The following is an 18188-nucleotide window of genomic DNA, read 5'->3' on the forward strand; positions in this document are numbered from 1 at the left end:
CCTGGATTGGGAAGATCCTCTGGAGACGGAAATGGCAACCCACTCCAGTATTCTTGCCTGGAGAATCCCATAGACAGAGGAGCCTGGCAGGCTACAGTCCAAGGAGTCGCAAAAGAGTTGGATGCGACTTAGCCACTAAATAGCAACAACATAGTGATCTTACTATAAAATGTTAAGCAAAAGGTGTCCCAGTTCAACAGAAGAGTAAAGTAACTGATTATTTTTAAACTAGTAGCATTGGAGAAGAAAAGGTGAGTGGGGGAAAATAGGTATCCTTTGGAACTTAATGTTCCTTTCTTCTGAAGTCTTTGAATAGCAACAAGCAGAACTTAATTACTATAGCATAGTATCTGCTAGCTTTTTTCCTTAAGGCATTATGTTTGCTTTTAAAAGCTGTTGTTCTGCTTTTAGGTTTCTTTGAATAATGACCTTATGAATGAATATGATTTTCTCTTGAACTTCTTTTTTGGAGTTTATTTTAATATGCTTCTTTTGAATCTTTTGATTCTTAGGGCCATCCTAGGGTAGTTCTGTCAGTACTCTGTTCATAAAGTGATTTCAGTTTCTTAAAACCCTAATTCCCACTGACTGTCTTTATCCTTTCTCTGCTCTGCAGAACCTCTTGTCCTCCCCACCTACCTTCATTCCCTCCTTAACATCTTTCAAAATGTAGTATTCTGTTACAAGATTAGGGAAAAAAGTTGGTGTCTTAACCGAGGTTCTGAGCTTAAAGCAACTTTGTGAGTTGCACCTTAATAGGAAATAATTGATATTCTTGGGTTGCCTACAAGGGCAGAATCTATTTCTTGAAATATTTTATAGACATGATATCATTGCATAATTTTTAAAGAAAGCCTTCCCAAAATGCTTTCATTGTTTTCCCACACTCATCTTCCCCCCACACTTAATCTCACTGCTTAGAGAATTCATAAGCTTTTCAAAATGCCATCTACCCATTTTTTGCTATTTTCTTTTTTATCATTTCTGATTATTTCATGTGGGCTAGAGTAACCATTGTATTTTCTGTTAGTGCATTTTGTTTCACTTTGCTGTATATATAGTGTATATAATGGACAAATAAGTCCTCATTTACAACATCTAGTCTTTCTAGATGTTAAAGAGGTTGCCAGTGTATGACAAAAATAGAGTTAGTAAATAATACATTTTGTACATTCTGTGTTAAAAGTTTCTAGGAAAGATTGTCTTCTGAAAATTTGAGCATTATAGCCCCCTGGGTATGGTGGAAAGAGGAGAGAAGAGAAGGGAAGGGTCTTAGGCTAGAATACTCATATTTTGAAGACAATTTCAAGATTATAACTGTTACATGTGGCAGTTTATTCAAGACTGCTTTGTATATAGTGGACAAATTAAGTCTTTATTTGAAACATCTAGCCCACCTAGTGGAGAAGGAAATGGCAACCCACTCCAGTGTTCTTGCCTGGAGAATCCCAGGGACGGGGGAGCCTGGTGGGCTGCCGTCTGTGGGGCTGCACAGAGTCGGGCACGACTGAAGCGACTTAGCAGCAGCAGCAGATATGTCTCCCAAGCCAGATTATGCTTCTTCAGAGATAGTTCTAAGTACATAAGACATAATCTAAGGATGTAATTTGGGTAAGAAACCATAATATTAAATTGTTTGGTAAATTCTTGAAAGTTAATCTAATTTTGAGAGATGAGAAAATTATGAATTAGATGGAGATAGTACATTCTTGATGGTTTTTTCCCTAGGTGAATTTTTGTCTTAATATGTGTAATGTTTCTTTTCTTAGTTATTTACTGTTGATGTTTTGTTGGAGTATCTGATTGATGTCAATCTCGAGATATTTCTCTGAGTCTTTCCAGTTGAAATCTGTACCTAATTGGATCTGGTTTATATTTTACCAGTGACTTTGATGACATTGCTTCCCTTGTGGCTCAGCTGGTAAAGAATCTGTGTGCAATGTGGGAGACCTGGGTTTGATCCTTGGGTTGGGAAGATCCCCTGGAGAAGGCAAAGGCTACCCACTCCAGTATTCTGGCCTGGAGAATTCCATGGACTATATAGACCATGGGGTTGCAAAGAGTCGGACATGACTGAGCGACTTTCACTTTTTGATGAAATTAATTTGGATCAAATCTGAGATGACTCGCTATCTCAGATTCATAGTTTTCTTTCATCTTTCAAATTATTTTACAAGATGTAAACAGTCTTGAATTGAGCCAGAACTAAGAAGATGACTTTTTATAGGAATGAATGTAATGTTAAAGAGTAACTCCACTTGTGTTGGATGGGAGAGAACTCAGTAAATTGTTGATTTGAAAATGGGTTCAGTTTATTGGGAATTCTCCAGGAAATAGTAGCTTAACCAAGATGTGTTATTTCTCTTCCATGTTCATGATAGATAGAGGACTGACTTGGCTTCTCTGATACATTCATTAAAAATTCTGACTGCAGTCTTATACTTATTATTTGATCTTCATTTCTTTGAGTTCTTAATTCTGAGCCATGTACTTATTTTATTGCTTGCCAAGTTACACAGTTACTCATTCTTACTCACATTACTGATGAGTTCTGCTTGGGGAGGTAAAGAGAAGACGTTTTTACAAAGTATTGGTAAGGAATGTCACCCAGAAGGAAACTTCTCTAGAGCCATTTGTGTTCTCCTTAATTTCTCCTGGAATTACATGTACATAGGGAATACAGATCAGTGCATTTTTATTTTCAAAAGAAATCATTGAACTTCTTTATTCTCCTTGTTAACTTCAGTCAGGGCCAAGGGAGGTCATTCATTTAAAGTCTATAAATAACCCCAACAAAAATTTGATAGCAATGCAAATTTAAAATTGACTGTTTCTAAGCTAATAGAAATACTTTGTATAAATATTAGGTAAAATCATTAAACTTTTAAGATATAAAAATTTAAAAAGGCAAATCGATGATGAAAAGTACCATTATGGTATAATTTCATGCATAATTTGACTTAAAATTTTATTGTTTCCAAGTTGCACTTAAATTTGTCTCTTTGGTTAATTGACCATAACGTTTCTGGTTGAGTTACATTTGAATAGGTTGAAGATTAATATTTAAAATTTTATGGTTCTTTATAATTGACACCTATTCAGTCTGTTCCTCTTTTAGGCAAAATGCTGTCTTTTAGGGGGAATTTCAAAGTAGTTTGTGTTCTCAAACTCATCTAAGGAAGCATCTTTTAAAAGAAAAAAAAAAGCATTTTTCTTATTTTATGCTTCTATAAAGTGATACAAGTAAATTAAAGCCTTTCACATCAGATAATCAAATAAAAATGCATTTAAAAAATCAAATAAAAATTAAAAAAAATTTCATCTGTTGGTTTTGTTGGGTTTAAACATCCCTTCTAGGAATGGGGCAGAACACTTTTTTGGTCTGGGCTTTTTCAGGGCTACTTTTGGGGCATTAACCTGGTATAATGTGCTTCTCCTTTTCCATTAGACTTGGATCTCTCATTCCTGTGCGTGTATACGCGCATGTGTGCGTGTGTTTATGTTTCTGTGTGTAGCTCCTTTTGCCTTCTTGACCCTTTTATCTTTCCTTTTGTAAACCTCTTCCTTTATTTTCCTTTTGTTAATTCTTCTTCATGCTAAGTCTGTGATATGGTCTTTTACCTTGAAATTACTTAATTACCTAACTCTTAACATGACAGGCTGTCTCTGTGTCATCATTTTCTTTTTCTTTTTTCTTTCAAGTCTGTATCTAGGGTTATATATTTAATACACATCTATTATTTATGTGTGTATTTTACCATTGATAGTTGACACATGAGCATAGATTTTGATAGATATAAGTATTGTTGGTCTTATTTTTCAGGCCAGAGATCCTCAGCAGGAGCCTCTGGAAGAGATAGAAAATTTGAAGAAACAACATGATTTATTAAAAAGGATGTTACAGCAGCAGGAGCAGCTGAGAGCTCTGCAGGGGCGACAAGCTGCTCTCCTTGCCCTGCAGCATAAAGCCGAGCAAGCAATAGCTGTGATGGATGATTCTGGTATGCTTCTGTCTTAGGATGTTGTTTTTATAAGTAACACACAGTAAGCAATGATAAGATTGCAAGGTGGATGCTGGTTGTTATTTAATCAGGTCTAGGATTGTTGCCTAGTTTAAAAACCTGCATGTAAGGCTTACTCTGTCCTGTGCTTTTCTCTGGTTATGCAGAAAAGGTTGCAGAGACAACCCCTGGCCATCATACTGTACCAGGCAGACAGCCGGCTCGTTCACCTTTGCATCAGAGAGTACCCATAAGAGGTAAAGGGACAGGCTGTTGTTCTGTTTTTGTACCTCAGATTGATAGGGCTCTTGTTGCTTTTATTTTTGCCTTTTGTACTTATTCAGCTAGGATTGCTATACTTTGCTTACTTGCCAAGGAAGGGTTAAAACTTTAAGAAAGGCAGCTTCACTATTGTATCAGTAAGGTACCCAGTTGTATGCACTAGTTCCTTTGAACTAAATTTGTATCCTATTCAGTCTGAGACTCAGAAATGTTCTTTCATTTCTTCCTTCTTCCCTCAGACCGTGTATCACTTAAATGGAAATAGTATTGAATTCTTTGGTATTGAATCTAACCTTACAGTTATTCTCATTACCTTCAAACCTAAGTGTTTAATTTCTCAGTCAAAAACAAATTGTTACTTTTTAGAACTCAGTAAAACTAGGGTCTAATTTATAGTAGTGTGTCATCCCAGTCTAGTAATAGTTTATCTCCTATGGGCTTTCCATTTTAGATTCTTACTGTGGTTACCCTATTGTTGTTCAGTTTATCATGCTGTCTACACCAAGCCCATTGGCTCAACCTTCTGATCACTGTTATTCGTAATTTAATTTTCCATTTTCATAGGAAATTTTTATGACTTGTAAGTTAACTTACTCTTTTGTAGTAATTATATATAGCATAGCATATACCATATGTATATAGTTGTATATATATGGTATAGTATATAATTGTAATTATGCAAATCTTCATCCCTATTTTTCCCTTGTAGTAAGCAGGTAATTTTTTTTTTTTTTTTACTGTACTATTATGAGTCTGGGACCAAGAGGAGAATGTATAGGAATTTAAATTTGAATTTATTTTATGTACTAGTTCAAAAAGAATTTTAGGTTAATGATTGAAGACAGTTTTCCTCTTGCACTTACGAGATTTTGCAGGAGAATACTGATGAAAAAACAAACAGTCTTTAATCTTCTGGTCTGTAAGAGAGGCAACATGATTTTCATGGGAATGAGTTTCCCTTTCATCAGTTAACTAGCTTGTGTGTTATCCTAGATTCTAATTTATTTTTTTCAAATAGTTTGGACTAGATACATGGGATATTATCCTGCCCTGAAATTCTAATTTCTCATTGAAAAAGCTAATATTTTCCTTCAAAACAGAAATAGTTTATAGTGTCTCTTAGAGCTGGAAAGATAAGCATGGTTGAGTGAGTAGGAGAGCAGTAACTGTCAATAAAATTGTCATCAGAATACTGCCTTGGGAATATAGCCTGACAAAGATAAAAACTGTGGTCTTGTAGTATAACTTGTATCACAAGCAAGTGCTTCAGTAAGTTACCTGTTCTATTGTAGAAGTCAGCAAACTGGCCTGAAATAAAGTTTCATGGAACATAGCCATGTTCATTTGTTTATGTATTACATATAGTTGCTTTTGCCCTGCAAAGGCAGAATTGAGTAGTTGAGACAAGTAATGTATTTCTACAAAGCCTAACATTTACTATCTGAATCTTTAAGAAAAGTTTGCTGACCCCTGTATAGAGCATTGATTTTGTTGGGTGAGGTGGGGATTGAGACTGGTGAGAATCAACTGGGCTTTTTCAGACTCACCACTTTCCCTGCCACTTTTCCAGCCCAGTTTGGTAGACCTGCTTGTACCCCGACTCTGTTGAGTCCCTATTATTTTTCCCCTTTAAAAATTTTTATTTTTAATTGAAGGATAAATGCTTTATAGCGTTGGTTTGATTTCTGCCATACATCAACATGAATTAGATATAGGTATACATATGTCCCCTCCCTCGAGAACCTCCCTCCCACCTCCCACCCTTTCCCACTCCTCTAGGTTGTTACAGAGCCCCAGTTGGAGTTCCCTGAGGCATACAACAAATTTCCGTTGGCTGTCTATTTGACATATGGTTGTGTATGTGCTTCCATGGTACTCTCTCAGTTCATCTCACCCTCTCCTTCCGTCCTCTCCCCTCCTGCCCTTGTGCATAGGTCTGTGCTCCATGTCTGTCTCCATTGCTGCTCTGCAAATAGGTTCATCAGTACCATCTTTCTAGATTCTATGTATATGTGTTAATATATGGTATTTGTTTTTCTCATTCTGCCTTACTTCACTCTGTATAATAGGTTCTAGGTTCATCCACCTCATTGGAACTGTGTTGAGTCCTTTTGCTTAACTGAGATGTAGCAGTTTCCCTTCCTGACTGTTGGGACAGAAAGAGTTGAACCACAATACTAGAGTTTTATGAGTTTTCCTTTTTTTCAGGTTGGATGGAAACATAAAATGATTGGTTGGCAGATAAATCTAAGAGTTAACTAGTTTCAGCTTACATTAAGTGCCATTTTTAAACCCCCACCCCTACCCCTCAATTTGGGCTTCCCTGGTTGCTTAGATAGTAAGAAATCTGCCTGCAATGCAGGAGACATGGGTTCGATCCCTGGGTCAGGAAGACTCCCCTGGAGAAGGAAATGGCATCCCACTCTAGTATTCTTGCTTGGAAATCCCATGAACAGAGGAGCCTGGCGTGGTACAGTCCATGGAGTCACAAAGAGTCAGACATGAGTCAGTGACTAAGCACACCCCCTTCCATTTTATTTTTAACTTCTCAGAAGTAAAAGTTTTGTTTTCATTTATTTGCTTTAATGAATAGTTGTTAACTTTCTTTCTAATTGTAACAGAAACTACAGGTAGCCTATCTGGAGTCAGTATCACCTCTGAACTAAACGAAGAATTGAATGATTTAATTCATCATTTTCACAATCAGCTTCGTGATTCTCAGGTATCTGTGATTCTGTATGCCATGATTCTCATGGCAGTACTTCATTATTTTGGTGTACTGGATTTAAAATCACATTAACGAAAGCAGTGCTTCTCAAACTTTACCAAGCATAGATGTCATGCAGCATGATTGTTAGAAATTGTACATTTCTGGTCAGTGGGAACGTCCACTTCCAAAATTGTTTTGATTCACACATTTGAGATGGGCATCCTGCCATACAGTTCCACTGTTGGACATCTTGGGACTATACTTTGGGAAACACTAAATTAGAGAAAATACCTCCTTTAAACGTAGTGATGAGTAAAACTTCCCCTTCTTACGCTTCCAGATGACACATTCTTATTTCATCTTAAAGTTTGTATAGTCACAACTGTTAAGTTATTGTGAATCTGTGTTTTTGCAGTGTTTTACTAACAAGGAAGTCCTAACGTTTAATTTCAGAGTTAATAAGTTTGATGACCTTTGTAAATAATGATACAAATTAAAAATTTCAATCTGTGGGCCTTGAATAATAAAGGGTGAATTAATCTCTCTCCATTGGAAATGAGTATGGTTGACAATGCAGTATCTCCTGTCTGCTGACCAAGTTAAAATGACCCAACTACTTTGGAGAGTTTCAACTACTTTGAAGAGTTACTTAGCAGTATCTAGTACATTTTCTCTAGTGACCCTGCAGTGGCCCACCTTGGAGAAACTCTCAGATGTTCAAAAGGAGATACATACAAGAATGTTCATGGCAGCACTGTATTAATAGCAAAGCAGAAACAATCTAAACGTCCATGAACAGGAAAATGGGTTAATAAATTATGATATATACACAGAACGAAATCCCATAACCAGTTATAGTAAATGAACCAAAGCTAATGAAAATGAAAGTTTAAGAAGGATACCGCTTAGCTTATCTTTTAAAATGTGTAATGAGTGTATATTTTTTACGGATACATAGATAGGTATTATAAAATAAAAACATGTATGAGAATGATAGATGTCAAATTCCAGATTGTGGTTATCTCTTGAGAGAGTAATTGGTTGAGGTTTATTAAATATTGAAATTGGACTGAAGTCAATGGTGGGTTATTCATTATATGATTCCCTAATCCTTTGTAGGTTTATGTTTCATAAATGTTTCATTAATTTTTTTTAATAGGAAAGAAGTGTTAGGAAAAACCTATAGGTTAAGAAGTTTATGATGGTGATTCTAAAAAGATGGCAAGAGAGAGGATGAGATTTTTGAAGGTTTATTCTGTATAAAATGTGGCATTTCTAGCACTTAATTTAGATCCAGGTAATAACATCCAATAAATCCCCACTGTGTAGTTATTTGTGTCTATAAAACAGTATATATCACAGTATATATAGTGGCACATCAAAAAACTGTATGTAATTGAGGAAAAGGAAAGACATATGCTTACCCAGCAGCACAACCTATACAGATGTTTGTCTCTTTTTATAAAGAATATTTTCTCATCTTTAAAATGAGAATGCAGCCTTGAATTGCCTTTATTCTTCTTCTTCTTTTTTTTTAATAAGCCTCCAGCTGTTCCAGACAACAGAAGACAAGCAGAAAGTCTTTCGTTAACTAGGGAGATTTCTCAGAGCAGAAATCCATCAGTTTCAGAGCATTTACCTGATGAAAAAGTCCAACTTTTTAGCAAGATGAGAGTGTTACAAGAAAAGAAACAAAAAATGGACAAACTTCTTGGAGAACTTCATACACTTCGAGATCAGCATTTGAACAATTCATCATGTAAGTAAATCTGGCTCAGCAGTCTTAAAATATAGGACACATAAGTATATATGTCAACGTGTAGTAATTTGTAAATATTTGATGAATGAATGAATGCATAGTTACTCAAAATTATGATTTTTGTGATGAAATACCACTTGCATGTGAAACATTTTTGAGTAATAAAACTATGTAATGTAAAGCCAAATAGATGGTAGATATGTTCTGTAAAATTCAGAAAAAAAGATGAATTTGGGCTTGAAAAATTGGTAGCATTTTAGAAAGGGAAAAGTATCAAAGCACTTAGATACTTGGAGATAGTAATGCTGCACTTTTTAGCATATCCAAAATTTTTCCTTAAAGAAAAACTAAACCAGATTAGTACATTTATTTTAAAATTATGAAACAGATTTAGGAAGTATTTATACGAAAAAAACTGAGATATGAAAAACTTACTTAGTGTAGAAAGTTCCAAACACCTCATTTTCTGAAATATAGAACTAGTCATTTCAGGTGGGAATAGAAAAGGCATAGAGTCAGCCTAGTTATACTAGTTAAATAATTATACAACCCTCTGTTAGTATCCATGGGGGATTGGTGCCAGTACTCCCACCCACACCCTCTACAGATAACAAAATGTGAGGGTGCTTAAGTCCCTTATCCAAAATGGCATAGAATTTACATACAACCTCAGCACCTCCTCCAGTCCATTTGAAATCATCTCTGGGTTACTTACAATACGTAATACAGTGTCAATGCTGTGTAAACAGTTAACCAGCATGCTGCAGATCCACCTGTTTTTTTTCCTGAATATTTTCTGTCTGCTTTTTGTTAAATCTGCAGATCTCTTGGATATGGAGGGCTGATTGTACTAGTTATTTATATTGATTTATAACTAGTTAGTTATATAAGAAAACCAGTGGTCATCTCAGTTATACTGTAGAAACTGTCTTTTCCGACCTCATGTTTTCCTTGCCTTTGTCTCATTGAGATCTAGTTACTTGTCCTCATTTAACCTCATCCTTCTCCGAGTCTGGTCACTGCCTCTTCCTCAAACAGTTGATAGTAGGAGCTCTATCGCTGGAAATTGGAATTGGCAGGATCAACCCCACTGGTCATTATTCTTTAGCATTTCAGCTGCTGTCTTATTAAAGAAAAAACGAGGGATAGAAAACACCATCTGTGGATCCCTGTTCCTTGTTCTTCAGCCTAATTCTCTGCCACCCTCGAAGAAGTGTACTATTTCTGCCCTGAAACACACTCCTTTCCCTCGACTTCAGCTACTCCTCCCCCTCCTCCAGAGTATAATCTAATCCCAATGCTTATTCTTCCTAAACTGATGATCATAACCAAGAAAAAGGTCTTTAAGTTTTTCGGAAGTTGTACTCAGAGCCTTGTGGTCAGTTTTATACATATAAAGAAAGGAGCAGTGTGTCTACTGAGACTAAAAAATCATTTTTCTCTGGGAAGAAGCGTGAAAGCAGCAGCAAAAAGTAGAACAGTCAAGGAATAGAAAGAAAAGACTATTGGAAACCAGCTGTTGTAGATGGTAATGTGAGCAACAAATGATGGTTATCATTGTGAGAAAGATAAATGATAATAACTTAGAGTGGTAGGAGAGAAGCACGAAGATTCTTAGTCTTCATTCATTGCCCTTGAAAGCATAAGATATCTTTGTCTGATATGTGTGGACAGAAGAGTAATTAAAATGCGGAGAAGGCAATGGCAACCCACTCCAGTACTCTTGCCTGGAGAATCCCATGGATGGAGGAGCCTGGTAGGCTGCAGTCCATGGGGTCGTGACGAGTCGGACACGACTGAGCGACTTCACTTTCACTTTTCACTTTCATGCATTGGAGAAGGAAATGGCAACCCACTCCAGTGTTCTTGCCTGGAGAATCCCAGGGATGGTGGAGCCTGGTGGGCTGCCATCTATGGGGTCGCACAGAGTCGGACACGACTGAAGCGACTTAGCAGCAGCAACAGCAGAGCTGCAAAGGATTAGCCATCAACCACTTAGAAAATTTTATTGCATTTCATGTTGTAATGTACCACAGTCACTTTAACATTTTGCTTTATCTTTTGGAACAAGAAGAGTTCCATCTTGGAGACCAGATAGAATCCCTCTGGAGTGGAACATTCTCAGGGACCTGATCAGCTAGGGCTGCCCCATAAATTTGTAGCTGGTGGGCTGCACGTCATACACAGTGGCTGTGTTTAATTTAACCTAGAACCAAATTGATCAGAGAAGCACTCTCGTTACTTTGTCAAGGTAGAATATCATAGTTCTTGTTGATTTCCATCTTGTCTTCCTGCTCTTCTTTCCTTTCTGTTTTAATTCTGGTTGGTTGAGGGACTTGTTAATAAACAAGTGGCCTGGATGTTATATGCTTAAGTTTCACATTTTAAAGCTGCAGAATTTAAGATGTTAATGACTTTTAGTTTTCATTTTTCTCTGTCCAAGCAAACTGTGAATGTGTTGTTTGATGCTATATTTATGTATGTTACCTGGCTTTTTCTTTTTTTTATTTTGGTAGTTGTGCCTTCTTCAGCCTCTCCACAAAGGAGTGTGGATCAGAGAAGTACAACCACAGCTCCCTCTGCTCCTGTAGTCTTAACACCAGTGGTCAATGGAGAATCCAATAACCTCACGCCATCTGTTCCTTATCCTGCTGCTTCTCTAGTTTCTCAGAATCAGAATGAAAATGAAGGCCACCTAAATCCAACTGAAAAACTCCAGTAAATCATTTCTATGCACATTGTTTACATAGATTATAATTTAATCATAGGGTCAAATTTGGGGTTTTTTGTTGTTGGAAAGTCTGGAAAAACTGAATTTAATATGATAAACATTCTTAAGTGATATAGTGGAAGAGTAAGTGTGTGTGTATTATACATGCGTTTTTGAGTTATCCTAGAGAAATGTAATTTCTGTGAGCTAGTGTATTCCTGGGGTCTTCCCAGGTGGCACAGTGGTTGAGAATCTACCTGCCAGTGCAGGAGATGCAAGAGATGTGGGTTTGATCCCTGGGTTGGGAAGATCTCCTGAAAGAGGGCAGGGCAACCTATACCAGTATTCTTGCCTGGAAAATTCCATGGACGGGGAGCCTGGTGGGCTGTAGTCCATAGTGTTACAAAGAGTCAGACAAGACTGAGTGAATGAGCACAGCAGTACATACTGTATTCTTATTTTACAAGTAAAGGTACTGCAGTTAAAAGATCTGTGTATTTTAGCCCAGACTGTAGAGTCAGGTAGCCTTGAAGTTGTATTTCACAAGGCTGTGTGACTATGGACAAATAGCACCCTCAAATAGCACCCTCTTTCTCTTCGTCTGGCATAATATATTTGATCATAAAGGTGTTTTAAGTATTAAAAACTATTGGCATTATTCCTGGAATTCAGTAAAAACTCAACAACCTAAGTATTATTTTTGGTAAAATGTGACATACTTTATAGAGCTGTATATATATTGTAGACAAATTGAGAATCTTCAGTAAATGCTCAGTAATCCCTGGATATGGGATTTTCCTGAGAGGTCCAATTAAATGAAATATTTAGTACTTCACATTCTTGATACTTATTAAGAAACCTAGCTGTGAGAGTTGGACTGTGAAGAAAGCTGATCGCCGAAGAATTGATGCTTTTGAACTGTGGTGTTGGAGAAGACTCTTGAGAGTCCCTTGTACTGCAAGGAGATCCAACCAGTCCATTCTAAAGGAGATCAATCCTGGGTGTTCATTGGAAGGACTGATGCTAAAGCTGAAACTCCAATACTTTGGCCACCTCATGCGACGAGTTGACTCACTGGAAAAGACTCTGATGCTGGGAAAGGTTGGGGGCGGGAGAAGAAGTGGACGACAGAGAATGAGATGGCTGGATGGCATCACCGACTCTGTGGACATGAATTTGAGTGAACTCCGGGAGTTGGTGTTGGACAGGGAGGCCTGGCATGCTGTGATTCATGGGGTCGCGGAGAGTCGGACACGACTGAGCAACTGAACTGAACTGAGGGATATCTTTGACATTAAGATTTAAGCTGTTAACATTTGTACCTGTTTAAAGTGAGCACTTTAAGGAGAATTTCTTACATTTTTGTCTGTAATGTTTGGATATAAGGTGATGAGATTTTTAATAACATGTTCAGTTCAGTCTCTCAGTCGTGTCCAACTCTTTGCAACCCCATGAATCATAGCACTCCAGGCCTCCCTGTCCATCACCAACTCCCAGAGTTCACTCAAACTCATGTCCATCGAGTCGGTGATGCCATCAGCCATCTCATTCTCTGTCGTCCCCTTCTCCTCCTGCCCCCAATTCCTCCCAGCATCAGAGTCTTTTCCAGTGAGTCAGCTCTTCGCATGAGGTGGCCAAAGTATTGAAGTTTCAGCTTTAGCGTCAGTCCTTCCAATAACCTGTACTTGAAATTAAATTCATTGTAGTCTCATACCCTGTAGTCTCATAAACTTTGACTGAGTTTAACATTTGTATGTGCTGGCTGCTACTGTATGGAAATAGTGTATGCTTTATTTTACTAAAATGGGTGTTAATTTGTATGTATTTGTTGTTTTATCAGGAAGTTAAATGAAGTTCGAAAGAGGTTGAATGAACTAAGAGAATTAGTTCATTATTATGAGCAAACATCGGATATGATGACAGATGCTGTGAATGAAAACACAAAAGAAGAAGAAACTGAAGAGTCGGAATATGATTCCGAACATGAAAACTCTGAACCTGTTACTAACATTCGGTGAGAACTTTTTTATGTTTGTTTTTCTAACATACTCATTCTAATAGTACTTTTAATATGGAACAGAAAACCCTCAGTAGAGTGCTTACTGTTTGCATTTTACTTAAGCTTTTCTCCTGTGAGTCTACTGTTTGGTCAGTGTAATCTTAACTTGTCCTGTAAAGAAAAGCAAGTAGGGATGTATTGAGTACAGAAGTTTAGTAAATTTGCTATTTGTTACATCAAATACAAGTTAATTATAAGAAGTATATAACTTCTCATTTTCCTTTGTCTTTATTTTTTGGTGTAATTTTAATTTTCTTTGTTGTAATTTTGATTTTTTTTTAGATATTTTTCTTCTTAAATTTCTGAATAGCTGAAGCTAGTGAAATGCAAGAGCTATTTATTTAAAAGATGAAATTAAATGAGGAAATAGCCAATGATGTTCATAGTTTGGAATTATTTTTATTAGTAGTTCTAAAACTTTGTTTTTTTTAATATTACATATATTTTTTTACCTTAAGTAACTTGAGGCTGTTTTTCTTCCTTTCAGAAATCCACAAGTAGCTGCCACCTGGAATGAAGTAAATAGTAATTCTAATGCACAGTGTGTTTCTAACAATAGAGATGGGCGAGCAGTTAATTCTAACTGTGAAATTAACAACAGGTCTGCTGCCAACATAAGGGCTCTAAACATGCCTCCTTCTTCAGGTATGATTGACTCTATTTACAGATACTTGTACCATATTCTTCTTTAAGTGGTGGATTTTCTTTATTTAGAGCTCTTAATTAAGTTCATTAAGTTACTGATTTCAGTGATACATATTTTCAGCAGATTGTCGATACAATAGAGAAGGAGAACAGGAGATGCCTGTTGCACAAGGTCAAGATGAGGAGGAGGAAGCAGAAGATGAGGCCCTCAGTGGAGCTTCACTGTCTAGTCATAGCAGCAGCCTGATCATTGAGACTCCTGAAGATGCTGAATTTGAACATAAGATCCAGAAGCTTATGGCTGCAAAACTGAAACTTAGACACTTACAGAACCTTGTTGCCATGGTGCAGGTAAATGCTGCTTTTTTTTTTAATCTGTCAAAAAATGTACAGTCTTATAAGTTAAAATGTGTGTATATGTTTGATAATTATGTGGGTATACTAGTGTATGTTTATTGAATTCTAACTATATAGTGGTTTATATGCTCAGCACTTTACATGCCATATTACCAGAGATCAGCAAAGTTTTCCTAAGGGTGAATTAGTAAATATTTTAGGCTTTGTGGGCCATACAGTTTCTGTCACAATACCCAGCACAAAAGCAGCAATAGACAGTAAACAAATGAGCATGGCTGTGTACCAGTATAACTTTATTACAGAAACAAGTTTGTCTGCCTGCCAGAGAGTCTAGTTCTGTATCATGTAGAACTCAGTAGCATCTCAGTTAGGTGGATATACATACAGATTAGAAATATTAATTAACCACAGTTGTACTATTGTCAGAGTTGAGACTTCTGGCTGAGATCTTAACTTACCTGATGTAGAAAAACCATATGTTGTCTGAATTTTATTCAGTAAGGCCAAATAAGTAAAGTTGGACCTATTGTAAATTTTTAAAAAGCCATTTGTATATATGAACATAAAATTACATAATTATTAATACACTTCTAGACTGTATTTCGGAGAAGGCAATGGCAAGCCACTCCAATACTCTTGCCTGGAAAATCCCATGGACAGAGGAGCCTGGTAGGCAGCAGTCTGTGGGGTCGCTAAGGGTCGGACACGACTGAGCGACTTCACTTTCACTTTTCACTTTCACACATTGGAGAAGGAAATGGCAACCCACTCCAGTGTTCTTGCCTGGAGAATCCCAGGGACGGGGGAGCCTGGTGGGCTTCCGTCTGTGGGGTCACACAGAGTCGGACACGACTGAAGTGACTTAGCAGCAGTAGCAGACTGTATTTATTGACTGTTGTGGTCCAAAGTTATGACTAGCTCTAAACCTTTTTAAAAATGACTGAACTTTATTTTTAAAATCAATCCTTTTCATCTGTTACATATATATTTCTATTGTTTTCTCAGCAACATAATCACTGTATAGAAATATGCTTAAGAGTGTTTCTAAAGTATTCAAATTTATATGATTTTTGAAATCCAGAAATCTTCTGGTAAATTTGTTTTCATTTAGGTTTGCTTAGCTCATGTTATGTCGAAAAAATGAAGTGTATATAACCACACTAATAAATGTATAGAAAAATGTTTTTTGGGAAATAAAAAAATTCAAATATTATTTACAATCTCTTTTGAAATGCTTATTTTTAATTACTTGAGTGAAAGATGACTGTGTACTTTATTTTAAAATAAAGGAAACATTCCTCATAAACTCTCTGAACCTTCATAATCCCATTCTCCTTCACAGAGGTTGCTGTGCATTTAAATCAGTTTGTAGTTGTAAACAAAAATTACATAAGATTTTTGTTTTTTATTTCTTTGTGTTTATACAGATTATATTATTTTACAACTTGCTTTTTTTCCTACTACACATGTCAGAGATTTCTTCATATCAATGTGGTATTTTTCAGTCGCTAAGTCATGTCCAAATCTTTGTGATCCCATGAGCTGTAGCATGCCAGGTTTCTCCGACTTCATATCAGTGTATATATACACCTCTCTCCATAATTACATAGATAAATAATTATGAAATATAAATAATACCTTATGTGTATATACATATAGTTGTTGTTCTGTTGCTAAGTCGTGTCTGAGTTTGCAATCCCATGGACTGCAGCACACCAGGCTCCCCTACCCTTTACAGTCTCCTGAAAATTGTTCAGATTCCTGTCCATTGAGTTGGTGATACTGTCTAACCACCTCATCCTCTGCAGCTGCCTTCTTTTTTAACCTTCAGTCTTTCCCAGCATAAGGATCATTTCCAGTGAGCCAGGTCTTTGCATCAGGTGACCAAAGTACTAGAGTTTCAGCTTTAGCATCAGTCCTTCCAGTGAATATTCAAGGTTGATTTCCTTTAGGATTGACTGATTGGATCTTCTTTCAGGCCAAAGGACTGTCAAGAGTCTTCTCCAGCACCACAATTTGAAGTCATCAGTTCTTCAGTGCTCAGCCTTCTTTATGGTCCAGCGCTCACATGTGTACATGACTAATGGAAAAACAGTAGCTTTGACTATATGGATCTTTGTTGGCAAAGTGATGTCTCTGCTTTTTAATATGCTAAGTTTGTCATATCTTTCCTTCCAAGCATCTTTTAATTTTGTGGCTGCAATCACCATCTGCAGTGATTTTGGAGCCCAAGAAGACAAAATCTGTCACTGTTTCCACTTTTTCCCCTTCCATTCGCCATGAAGTGATGGGACCAGATGCCATGATCTTAGGTTTTTTAATGTTGAGTTTCAAGCCTATTTTTTCACTCTTCTCTTTCGTTCTCATCAAGAGGCTCTTCAGTGTCTCTTCACTTTCTGCCATTAGAGTGGTATTATCTGCATATCTGAGCTTGTTGTTATTTCTCCCAGCAATCCTGATTCCAGCTTGGAAATAATAGATCACAAATGGTGAATAACTTGGTGGCTTATACATGAGTCAGCTTAACTTCAGGTTTATGTTGACTGGAGCTCTTTTGTTTTAGGGAAATGACATGTATGAAAAAAAAGAAAACTGCAACCCCAAAGAATTAAGGGGCCTTGTCCTGAGAGCTTTTTAAAAAAATGATCCAAAACTCCCCAAGTTTTTGTATGTTTAAGATTGATAAGTTTTATTTGTTTTATTATGGGTAGTTTTCTTTTGCTTGTTCCTTTACTTACATCCTTTTCTCCCAAGGGACTCAGGAGAAGTTCTAAACAGTTATATTAGTTATCATGATTGTATAAAACTGTCATTATTCCTGATTAGATTAAGTGAGACAACTTACATGCTCTGTAAAACGTTATGATGTCTTTTAAGTCTTCACATGTCCATCTGATGTATCTTAATCTGTAAAACAATGTGTTAGTGCCCTCCAAGAGTAGAGTCTCTGTTTCCTGTCCTGTGGAAGTTCTGTAATCAAACCCCACTGGCCTTCAAAGTCAGATTCCCTGGGGATTCCCAGTCCCTTTGCCGGATCCCCAGGCTGGGGAGACTAATGGGTGGCCTGAACTTTCACAATATTGTGAGAACTTCTTTGGTATTATTGTTCTCCAATTTGTGGGTCGCCTACCTGCTGGTTATAGGATTTGATTTTATTATGATCGCGACCCTCCTACTATCTCATTGCGGCTTCTCCTTTGTCCTTGTATGTGCAGTATCTTTTTTTGGTGGGTTCCAGTGTCCACCTGTCAATGGTGGTTCAACAGCTAGTTGCTTTCGGTGCTCTCTCAGAAGATGAGCGCTTGTCCTTCTGCTCTGCCATCTTAAGCAATCTCTTGTAATACAACATGTGTTACATCAGTAATTCTGTAGTCAGTTACTTTTAGTGTTGGAGTTTATATCAAGTGTTCAGACACCCTCATATAACAACCTGAAACTTCAGGGTGTTTTTTTTTCTCATATTTTGGTTTTTCCACTTCTTTTTGTATGAAAATGCCTCATGATCCATCTTCGGTATCTTTGGGTTGCAGCTCAGTTCTTTTTAAGCTTACCATTTTAGTAATATATTAGCTTAGCTTTTAGATCTATGAGAAGACCAGAGTAACACTATGTCTAGAAGCTTAAAATGGACTAGATAGGTTTGCAATCTATAGTCAGCTTTAACT

The 18188-nt window shown here is 36.9% G+C and overlaps 1 protein-coding gene across 26 annotated transcripts in view; it reads left to right on the top strand.

Moving 5' to 3' along the window:
- Window positions 1–18188, top strand: part of PCM1 (pericentriolar material 1) — an 86004-nt gene that overhangs the window by 19943 nt on the left and 47873 nt on the right. For 15 of the 26 annotated variants that reach the window (XM_088832789.1, XM_055416465.2, XM_055416464.2 and 12 more), the window contains 8 exons: window positions 3824–4001; window positions 4169–4258; window positions 6905–7005; window positions 8536–8752; window positions 11269–11470; window positions 13303–13476; window positions 14009–14166; window positions 14288–14517. In XM_088832789.1, coding sequence (XP_088688915.1) covers window positions 3824–4001; window positions 4169–4258; window positions 6905–7005; window positions 8536–8752; window positions 11269–11470; window positions 13303–13476; window positions 14009–14166; window positions 14288–14517 — 1350 coding nt within the window. The remainder of the gene's footprint in view (window positions 1–3823; window positions 4002–4168; window positions 4259–6904; window positions 7006–8535; window positions 8753–11268; window positions 11471–13302; window positions 13477–14008; window positions 14167–14287; window positions 14518–18188) is intronic. The other 11 variants (XM_088832788.1, XM_088832792.1, XM_088832787.1 and 8 more) reach the window with 1 other exon arrangement.

Source organism: Moschus berezovskii, chromosome 26 (assembly GCF_049115385.1).
Source record: "Moschus berezovskii isolate FMDL1 chromosome 26, NW_MosBer_1.0, whole genome shotgun sequence".
Lineage (NCBI taxonomy): Eukaryota > Metazoa > Chordata > Mammalia > Artiodactyla > Moschidae > Moschus > Moschus berezovskii.